The 10,011-nt window shown below is 56.4% G+C and overlaps 2 protein-coding genes across 2 annotated transcripts; both read right to left on the bottom strand.

Moving 5' to 3' along the window:
* Positions 1–1,158: 1,158 nt before the first annotated feature.
* LOC132538225 (ubiquitin carboxyl-terminal hydrolase 17-like protein 6) lies at positions 1,159–2,835 on the bottom strand. The gene is made up of 2 exons (XM_060190847.1): positions 2,722–2,835; positions 1,159–2,475 (listed from the first exon to the last, which is right to left on the bottom strand). Exons 1-2 carry the CDS (start codon positions 2,833–2,835, stop codon positions 1,159–1,161), a joined length of 1,431 nt encoding a protein of 476 aa, XP_060046830.1.
* A 3,470-nt stretch (positions 2,836–6,305) lies between these two features.
* Positions 6,306–7,988, bottom strand: LOC132538224 (ubiquitin carboxyl-terminal hydrolase 17-like protein 6). The gene is made up of 2 exons (XM_060190845.1): positions 7,875–7,988; positions 6,306–7,628 (listed from the first exon to the last, which is right to left on the bottom strand). Exons 1-2 carry the CDS (start codon positions 7,986–7,988, stop codon positions 6,306–6,308), a joined length of 1,437 nt encoding a protein of 478 aa, XP_060046828.1.
* Positions 7,989–10,011: the final 2,023 nt, after the last annotated feature.

The following is a 10,011-nucleotide window of genomic DNA, read 5'->3' as shown; positions in this document are numbered from 1 at the left end:
GTCTTTATATATACTTCCCAAGTAGGGTGGAAACAGGATGTGACATAGAGAAGGTGGAGAGGAAAGTGACTGGTGAAAATCAGGGTGTGACAAAGAAGGGATCAGGGTGTGACTAGGAGGGGGGGTGGAGCAAAAACATATCATGAAACAGTGGGGATTGAACCAATGCCCTGGAGGGAGGTGCTTGTTAACAGCGGTTATGTAAATAGAATGAAGTGGTTATGTAAATAGAATAGTGTTCAGCAGGGGGGATTTAAACCAAATGAAACAGAAGGGGTCTCATGCATACCAACAGGAATGAAGCTTCTTCCCATGCAAGGAGCACTGCTGATGCCAGGCTCTTGCATCCCATCCATCATCCATCGGGCGGGCTCCTCCACCTCACCCTCACCCCGCTACGTTCCTTAGCTGATCGCCCCTGCTATCTCCCTAACTTCAAGACCAAGCAAGACTCAAAGCAAACACCGTCTGCAGTAAAAAGAAGAGTTGGAGACACTTTCTGATGTTTGAAGCACTTTATTGCAGAGAGGAATGAGTACAGTCCATTACAGCTATCACACAATGCAGGAGGGCAGGCTGTGTGGGAAGAGTCGAGGCTCCTTCCTTCCCAGTGTGAAACCTTGGCAAAACTCTGGCACAGGGGTGTCCGTTCAGTCCACGCATAGTCCAGAGGAAGGGGCTGTGACTCCCGACCAGGGACCAGGGCGTGAGTGATTGAGGTGATGCCTGCCAAGGGAAGGGTTTCCAGGGCATGAGAGATGAGCTGTGAAGACAGATTTCCCTGAGCAGCAGCCACTCGTGTCTGGGTCTGGGAGTGGGTCTGTTTGCGGTTCTGGGTCTGGGTGTGGTTCTGGGTCTTCTCTTCAGGGGCACAAGGGGAATGCTGGTTGGCAGGGCTGTGTCCTGCCTGGGCTGAGCCTTCCAGCCCCATCTCCTGGCAGAGCCAGGAGTCTGTCCTTCTTCCAGGGAAGTGCAGAAAGGTGCAGATGCCGAGGAGTGCAGAGTGTGCTCCTTTTGTGGGCAAGGGAGGCTGCAGGCAAAGACCCGGGTGTGGACAGGAGGGCTTGTGGCGTGTCAGACTGGGGGGCTGCAACTGAAGCCTTGGTCCGGTCCTTGGGCTCCCTGGTCCTGGAGAAGGGGTGAGCAAGCACCGTGTTGTCAGCACCTATAGGCATGGCAGGGCTGAGGGCTGGGCAAGGTGAGCAGCATCTTCTTGTGGGTCTTCTTGTTCCTCCTCTTGGTGGCTCTGGTCGTGGCTGGAGCAGTGGTGGTCGCAGAGGCAGTGTTGGTGGGTTCAGCGCTGGGGGCGGTGTTCTCCTTTGAGGAAGGGCTGTGTGGCCTGGCCCATGCCTTGCCTCCTGTGGAGGGGTGGATGAGCACAGCCTGGGCAGGCAGGTCACCTGGCACTGTCCTGAGCTGCAAGTGGGTCGTGGGCCGCTTGTGTTCCTGGAGAGCTCTCCACTGGTCCAAAGTCATCTGTGCTGGTGGTGTTGGTTGGCATGGCTGCTGCGGGGACGGCTGCAGTCTGGGAAGGCGTTGGTCTCTCTGGGGCTCATCGGGGCTGGTCGGCAGGCCAGGCTGTGCACTGGGCAAGACAGGGCAGGCTGGTTCTGGTGCAGGGTGGCAGGAAGCCCTGAACTCCTCCTCCTCGTCGTCGTTCTGCTGCTGCTGCTGCTGCTGCTGTTGCTGGGGTAGCTGTGTCTTGCGCAGGTAAAAGAGGACATAGGCCTGCTGGCTGAGGGCAGAGGCCACGTGGCAGGCGGTGACCCGAGCGTCGTCCATCTGATACCAGAGTCCTTGGGCACTCTGCACATAGGCCAGGTAGTGTCCGCTGTGGGGGGTGCAGCCCACGTGGACCAGGATGGCGTAGAGGCCGTAGAGCAGAGGCGGTCCCTGCGGCTTTGACGTGTATTCACGCAGGTCCAGCTCCTGTGGGTAGGCCACGGCCTTGGCGTCTTTGCTGTGGCTCCAGGGGCAGAAGCGCTGCAGGGCCAGCACGAGCACCTGCGAAGGGCTGTGCAGGCTCAAGGTCTTGGAGGCGGCTCTCTTGTGCTGGCAGTGTCCGCACTCATAGGCGTTGTCCCCGTCCAGGCGCTCAGGCTTCACCAGCTCCCGCAGAGCTTGCTCCACACTGGAGGCGGCATGGATGTTGAGGGCGATGTCCAGGTAAGGTTCGAAGGTCTCTGACACTGAGTGGCAGTGGAGGCAGCGAATCTGAGACCTCCACAGCCCGCCGAAGATGCTGGGCACCAGCCCAGAGTCCTCGCAGCTGGTGCTGTGCAAGGGCTTGTGGATGTGGGCTGGCCCAGGGGCCTGTGCTGGTGCAGCTTGGCCACAGGCATGTGTCAGGGCATCCAGCACGTATAGCAGATATTCGTGGGCGTCTTCCTGCTGCTGGCGGTGGAACCCACTCAGGAGTGCTCGCGGGGGCCGCAGCACCTGCCGGGGCTGCAGCAGGGCGCGGGCCACGTGGGCCTGCAGGGCGCACAGGGCGCAGCTGGGATGCTCAGGGCAACAGCCCGCGCAGTGCTGCTGCTGCTGCTCCGGCTGCTCCTGCTGCTGCTGCTCCTGCTGCTGCTGCTGCTGCCACCGCCTCCGCCACTGCAGAGCCCATGCCAGGGGCCTGGTGTGTGTCAGGCATTGCAGAGCCGCATTCACATAGCAAGTGTTGCCCAGGTTCTGTAGGCCAGCCCCCACCCCAGCAGCTCCTTGCTCACTCACGTGCACGTCCACATCCAGGTCTCCGTGCAGGTCCAGGTCCAAATCCATTTGGGGCAGGTATGAGGTGCCGCCGCCGCCTCTGCCGCCCCCGTGGCTGCCTATGCCCCCGCCCATGCTGCCGCTGCTGGGCACTTCTGGGTCCCCTGGCGCACAGTCAATCCCAGCCGACCCTCCCCCACAGGAGTCCTCCCCCCAACACCTGACTACCTCTTCAACACCCCAAGACTGGGAGCTTTTCTTCCTTCCAGGAGAATCTTCTCGACTCGGGCGATCTGAGAGCTTCTGCTTGCACAAGACTCCTACTCTGCGGCCTGCTCTCTTCCTGAGGGATTCCAGCAGCTCCTACAGCAAGATGAGCCACGCCCTCCCCACAAACCCTTTTATACCTCTCAGGACCCTGTGCTCTGCTAACATGCACACTCCCCCTTCCCTCATTGGCCATAGAGGATGCTGCGGGGGTGGCGCCAGCTTAGTCCTGGCCAATCACATTGGCCTCAGGACAATCTCACTGGGTGGGGCTCCATATCCCCGCCCAGCCTACCTCCTGAAACCAGGGCTGACTAAGCCTGATGTGATTACTCAGCCAACAAGAACTCACACTGCAACTGTTTGCGGGTCCACCTTGGAGTGGGAAAGGGCCCACACAGATGACAAACTGTCCCCGAGTACCCACAGATAATCACCACACAGGGAGAGGATGAGATCTGACATAGGACTGCGGATGGAGTCAATTGACAAACCATCAGAGAGCAGAGAGCTGAACAGCACAACACCCTGATGGCTGGCTATTTCTTTCTCTCCTCTTGTTCTCATCAAGAAATGAAATGTTTCAAATCAAAAAGGTTACCCTTTGAAGATGTGACGAGTCCACTCTCATGCAGAAGTGGGAAAACAAGACCCGAAGAGAAAACACAAGGAGAACCTGAACTGGGATGGGTGTATTGCACCTAAAACACAGACTCTGGGGTGGGTGGGGAGAGAGCACAGGTCCAAAACGGATGGCAGAGGACCTCGTGGGGGTTGGGTTGTTGCGTGGGAAACTGAGAAATGGTATGCATGACAAACTATTGTGTTTACTCTTGAATGCAAAACTTGAATCCCCCAGAAAGAATTTTAAAAATCCTAAAGAATGAGGAACCAACGGACTTCATAGACTCATGCAAAACAACAAACAAACAAACAAACAAGAAACAGTGTCCCTTTTCCACTGTTTTCTCATGTGTGAGTTCACATAGAGAATGAAGGAAATCAGAGCTTGGGTGGAGAGAGGGCACAGGGGAAGAGAGGAGTGGAGAGGAAGGAGAGGGGAGCAGGAGAGAAGAAAGGAGAGGAGAGAAGAAGGTTGGTGAGGACAGGAGATAGGACGGGAGTAGGGGAAAAGGAGCGGGACAGGAGGGGACGAGAGGTACGATTAGGGGAAGGGAGAAGAGGGAAGGGGAGTGGAAGGGAGAGGAGAGGAACAGAGGAGAGGGGTGGAGAGACACCATGGTATACTGTTTCACCACTTATGAAGCTTCCCAGGTCCAGCAGGTGACTGGGGTTTAAACCAGGGTCCTTGGGCTCTGGAATGTTGGCTCTGATCTAGGTGGACCATCTTCCAATCTCTTACTGTCTTTCAAAAGTGTAAGAAAAAGCAGAATATCTACAACCCTTGGGAGATCAAACTCGATGACTTCTTGCATTCCTATCTAGTCACCAAGAGCTGAGAAAGAGCATGAATGCACACTGTTTCGTGGTGTGGGTGGGATGGGGCCTGTGGCTTTGGGAGCTCAGGCTAGAGAGTCAGTTTGCATAACCACTGTCAATTTGCATAACCACTGTCAATTAGCATAACCTCCACCCTGTTTGATCCCTCAATCCAGAGTAAGTAATTGATTAAGATAAAACAGGGACTTCTGCCTCTGATCGGCTCCCATAGGCTGGCACCAATAGCCCTCAGGGGAGATGAGTCCCAGCCACAGCCCTGGCAAGATGCCAAGGGATTCTCAGTCAGTCCATAAGCTTCACCTGAGGGGCTGAGGTCAAGCCCAAACAGCTGTGCAAAGAGACAACAGGGAATGTTTCCATGCCTTCCTTGGACACAGTCAAGTCTGCTGAGGGGGTGGCAAAGGAAGGTTGGAGGGAGGGTTGGAGAGAGGGGCAGAGGGAGGGAGGGAGAGAGAGAGAGAGAGAGAGAGAGAGAGAGAGAAGGGAGGGGCCTTTCAAGCTGAAAGAGATTGAGGACCCTTGCTCAAACAGCCGAGCAGGAATTGTTGTTTTCGACAGGTTATGTTGTTTTCGCCGGGCTGGCTTCACGGGCGGGTAACAGACGACCAGGGACTCATGGTTGAGCTGTAGGCAGTATCTCTTTATTCATGCAGGACGCAGCACAATCTAAGACGAGCTAAGCTAAACTCAAGGTACAGCACTCTAAAACTCACAATGCTGTCTTTATATATACTTCCCAAGTAGGGTGGAAACAGGATGTGACATAGAGAAGGTGGAGAGGAAAGTGACTGGTGAAAATCAGGGTGTGACAAAGAAGGGATCAGGGTGTGACTAGGAGGGGGGGTGGAGCAAAAACATATCATGAAACAGTGGGGATTGAACCAATGCCCTGGAGGGAGGTGCTTGTTAACAGCGGTTATGTAAATAGAATGAAGTGGTTATGTAAATAGAATAGTGTTCAGCAGGGGGGATTTAAACCAAATGAAACAGAAGGGGTCTCATGCATACCAACAGGAATGAAGCTTCTTCCCATGCAAGGAGCACTGCTGATGCCAGGCTCTTGCATCCCATCCATCATCCATCGGGGCGGGCTCCTCCACCTCACCCTCACCCCGCTACGTTCCTTAGCTGATCGCCCCTGCTATCTCCCTAACTTCAAGACCAAGCAAGACTCAAAGCAAACACCGTCTGCAGTAAAAAGAAGAGTTGGAGACACTTTCTGATGTTTGAAGCACTTTATTGCAGAGAGGAATGAGTACAGTCCATTACAGCTATCACACAATGCAGGAGGGCAGGCTGTGTGGGAAGAGTCGAGGCTCCTTCCTTCCCAGTGTGAAACCTTGGCAAAACTCTGGCACAGGGGTGTCCGTTCAGTCCACGCATAGTCCAGAGGAAGGGGCTGTGACTCCCGACCAGGGACCAGGGCGTGAGTGATTGAGGTGATGCCTGCCAAGGGAAGGGTTTCCAGGGCATGAGAGATGAGCTGTGAAGACAGATTTCCCTGAGCAGCAGCCACTCGTGTCTGGGTCTGGGAGTGGGTCTGTTTGCGGTTCTGGGTCTGGGTGTGGTTCTGGGTCTTCTCTTCAGGGGCACAAGGGGAATGCTGGTTGGCAGGGCTGTGTCCTGCCTGGGCTGAGCCTTCCAGCCCCATCTCCTGGCAGAGCCAGGAGTCTGTCCTTCTTCCAGGGAAGTGCAGAAAGGTGCAGATGCCGAGGAGTGCAGAGTGTGCTCCTTTTGTGGGCAAGGGAGGCTGCAGGCAAAGACCCGGGTGTGGACAGGAGGGCTTGTGGCGTGTCAACTGGGGGGCTGCAACTGAAGCCTTGGTCCGGTCCTTGGGCTCCCTGGTCCTGGAGAAGGGGTGAGCAAGCACCGTGTTGTCAGCACCTATAGGCATGGCAGGGCTGAGGGCTGGGCAAGGTGAGCAGCATCTTCTTGTGGGTCTTCTTGTTCCTCCTCTTGGTGGCTCTGGTCGTGGCTGGAGCAGTGGTGGTCGCAGAGGCAGTGTTGGTGGGTTCAGCGCTGGGGGCGGTGTTCTCCTTTGAGGAAGGGCTGTGTGGCCTGGCCCATGCCTTGCCTCCTGTGGAGGGGTGGATGAGCACAGCCTGGGCAGGCAGGTCACCTGGCACTGTCCTGAGCTGCAAGTGGGTCGTGGGCCGCTTGTGTTCCTGGAGAGCTCTCCACTGGTCCAAAGTCATCTGTGCTGGTGGTGTTGGTTGGCATGGCTGCTGCGGGGACGGCTGCAGTCTGGGAAGGCGTTGGTCTCTCTGGGGCTCATCGGGGCTGGTCGGCAGGCCAGGCTGTGCACTGGGCAAGACAGGGCAGGCTGGTTCTGGTGCAGGGTGGCAGGAAGCCCTGAACTCCTCCTCCTCGTCGTCGTTCTGCTGCTGCTGCTGCTGCTGCTGCTGCTGTTGCTGGGGTAGCTGTGTCTTGCGCAGGTAAAAGAGGACATAGGCCTGCTGGCTGAGGGCAGAGGCCACGTGGCAGGCGGTGACCCGAGCGTCGTCCATCTGATACCAGAGTCCTTGGGCACTCTGCACATAGGCCAGGTAGTGTCCGCTGTGGGGGGTGCAGCCCACGTGGACCAGGATGGCGTAGAGGCCGTAGAGCAGAGGCGGTCCCTGCGGCTTTGACGTGTATTCACGCAGGTCCAGCTCCTGTGGGTAGGCCACGGCCTTGGCGTCTTTGCTGTGGCTCCAGGGGCAGAAGCGCTGCAGGGCCAGCACGAGCACCTGCGAAGGGCTGTGCAGGCTCAAGGTCTTGGAGGCGGCTCTCTTGTGCTGGCAGTGTCCGCACTCATAGGCGTTGTCCCCGTCCAGGCGCTCAGGCTTCACCAGCTCCCGCAGAGCTTGCTCCACACTGGAGGCGGCATGGATGTTGAGGGCGATGTCCAGGTAAGGTTCGAAGGTCTCTGACACTGAGTGGCAGTGGAGGCAGCGAATCTGAGACCTCCACAGCCCGCCGAAGATGCTGGGCACCAGCCCAGAGTCCTCGCAGCTGGTGCTGTGCAAGGGCTTGTGGATGTGGGCTGGCCCAGGGGCCTGTGCTGGTGCAGCTTGGCCACAGGCATGTGTCAGGGCATCCAGCACGTATAGCAGATATTCGTGGGCGTCTTCCTGCTGCTGGCGGTGGAACCCACTCAGGAGTGCTCGCGGGGGCCGCAGCACCTGCCGGGGCTGCAGCAGGGCGCGGGCCACGTGGGCCTGCAGGGCGCACAGGGCGCAGCTGGGATGCTCAGGGCAACAGCCCGCGCAGTGCTGCTGCTGCTGCTCCGGCTGCTCCTGCTGCTGCTGCTCCTGCTGCTGCTGCTGCTGCCACCGCCTCCGCCACTGCAGAGCCCATGCCAGGGGCCTGGTGTGTGTCAGGCATTGCAGAGCCGCATTCACATAGCAAGTGTTGCCCAGGTTCTGTAGGCCAGCCCCCACCCCAGCAGCTCCTTGCTCACTCACGTGCACGTCCACATCCAGGTCTCCGTGCAGGTCCAGGTCCAAATCCATTTGGGGCAGGTATGAGGTGCCGCCGCCGCCTCTGCCGCCCCTGTGGCTGCCTATGCCCCCGCCCATGCTGCCGCTGCTGGGCACTTCTGGGTCCCCTGGCGCACAGTCAATCCCAGCCGACCCTCCCCCACAGGAGTCCTCCCCCCAACACCTGACTACCTCTTCAACACCCCAAGACTGGGAGCTTTTCTTCCTTCCAGGAGAATCTTCTCGACTCGGGCGATCTGAGAGCTTCTGCTTGCACAAGACTCCTACTCTGCGGCCTGCTCTCTTCCTGAGGGATTCCAGCAGCTCCTACAGCAAGATGAGCCACGCCCTCCCCACAAACCCTTTTATACCTCTCAGGACCCTGTGCTCTGCTAACATGCACACTCCCCCTTCCCTCATTGGCCATAGAGGATGCTGCGGGGGTGGCGCCAGCTTAGTCCTGGCCAATCACATTGGCCTCAGGACAATCTCACTGGGTGGGGCTCCATATCCCCGCCCAGCCTACCTCCTGAAACCAGGGCTGACTAAGCCTGATGTGATTACTCAGCCAACAAGAACTCACACTGCAACTGTTTGCGGGTCCACCTTGGAGTGGGAAAGGGCCCACACAGATGACAAACTGTCCCCGAGTACCCACAGATAATCACCACACAGGGAGAGGATGAGATCTGACATAGGACTGCGGATGGAGTCAATTGACAAACCATCAGAGAGCAGAGAGCTGAACAGCACAACACCCTGATGGCTGGCTATTTCTTTCTCTCCTCTTGTTCTCATCAAGAAATGAAATGTTTCAAATCAAAAAGGTTACCCTTTGAAGATGTGACGAGTCCACTCTCATGCAGAAGTGGGAAAACAAGACCCGAAGAGAAAACACAAGGAGAACCTGAACTGGGATGGGTGTATTGCACCTAAAACACAGACTCTGGGGTGGGTGGGGAGAGAGCACAGGTCCAAAACGGATGGCAGAGGACCTCGTGGGGGTTGGGTTGTTGCGTGGGAAACTGAGAAATGGTATGCATGACAAACTATTGTGTTTACTCTTGAATGCAAAACTTGAATCCCCCAGAAAGAATTTTAAAAATCCTAAAGAATGAGGAACCAACGGACTTCATAGACTCATGCAAAACAACAAACAAACAAACAAACAAGAAACAGTGTCCCTTTTCCACTGTTTTCTCATGTGTGAGTTCACATAGAGAATGAAGGAAATCAGAGCTTGGGTGGAGAGAGGGCACAGGGGAAGAGAGGAGTGGAGAGGAAGGAGAGGGGAGCAGGAGAGAAGAAAGGAGAGGAGAGAAGAAGGTTGGTGAGGACAGGAGATAGGACGGGAGTAGGGGAAAAGGAGCGGGACAGGAGGGGACGAGAGGTACGATTAGGGGAAGGGAGAAGAGGGAAGGGGAGTGGAAGGGAGAGGAGAGGAACAGAGGAGAGGGGTGGAGAGACACCATGGTATACTGTTTCACCACTTATGAAGCTTCCCAGGTCCAGCAGGTGACTGGGGTTTAAACCAGGGTCCTTGGGCTCTGGAATGTTGGCTCTGATCTAGGTGGACCATCCTCCAATCTCTTACTGTCTTTCAAAAGTGTAAGAAAAAGCAGAATATCTACAACCCTTGGGAGATCAAACTCGATGACGTCTTGCATTCCTATCTAGTCACCAAGAGCTGAGAAAGAGCATGAATGCACACTGTTTCGTGGTGTGGGTGGGATGGGGCCTGTGGCTTTGGGAGCTCAGGCTAGAGAGTCAGTTTGCATAACCACTGTCAATTTGCATAACCACTGTCAATTAGCATAACCTCCACCCTGTTTGATCCCTCAATCCAGAGTAAGTAATTGATTAAGATAAAACAGGGACTTCTGCCTCTGATCGGCTCCCATAGGCTGGCACCAATAGCCCTCAGGGGAGATGAGTCCCAGCCACAGCCCTGGCAAGATGCCAAGGGATTCTCAGTCAGTCCATAAGCTTCACCTGAGGGGCTGAGGTCAAGCCCAAACAGCTGTGCAAAGAGACAACAGGGAATGTTTCCATGCCTTCCTTGGACACAGTCAAGTCTGCTGAGGGGGTGGCAAAGGAAGGTTGGAGGGAGGGTTGGAGAGAG

This window comes from Erinaceus europaeus, chromosome 4 (genome assembly GCF_950295315.1).
Source record: "Erinaceus europaeus chromosome 4, mEriEur2.1, whole genome shotgun sequence".
In the NCBI taxonomy this organism is placed as follows: domain Eukaryota; kingdom Metazoa; phylum Chordata; class Mammalia; order Eulipotyphla; family Erinaceidae; genus Erinaceus; species Erinaceus europaeus.
Note: the sequence above shows the minus strand (reverse complement) of the source record. Positions and strands in the feature narration are given on the sequence as shown.

Bases quoted from the DNA above. Each gene is read 5' to 3' on its own strand.
- LOC132538224 (XM_060190845.1), bottom strand. From the start codon at position 7,988: ATGGGCGGGGGCATAGGCAGCCACAGGGGCGGCAGAGGCGGCGGCGGC. The intron at 7,629-7,874 runs GTGAGTGAGCAA...TGCGCCCTGCAG, and splicing joins ACCTGGATGTGGACGTGCAC to GCCCACGTGGCCCGCGCCCT.
- LOC132538225 (XM_060190847.1), bottom strand. From the start codon at position 2,835: ATGGGCGGGGGCATAGGCAGCCACGGGGGCGGCAGAGGCGGCGGCGGC. The intron at 2,476-2,721 runs GTGAGTGAGCAA...TGCGCCCTGCAG, and splicing joins ACCTGGATGTGGACGTGCAC to GCCCACGTGGCCCGCGCCCT.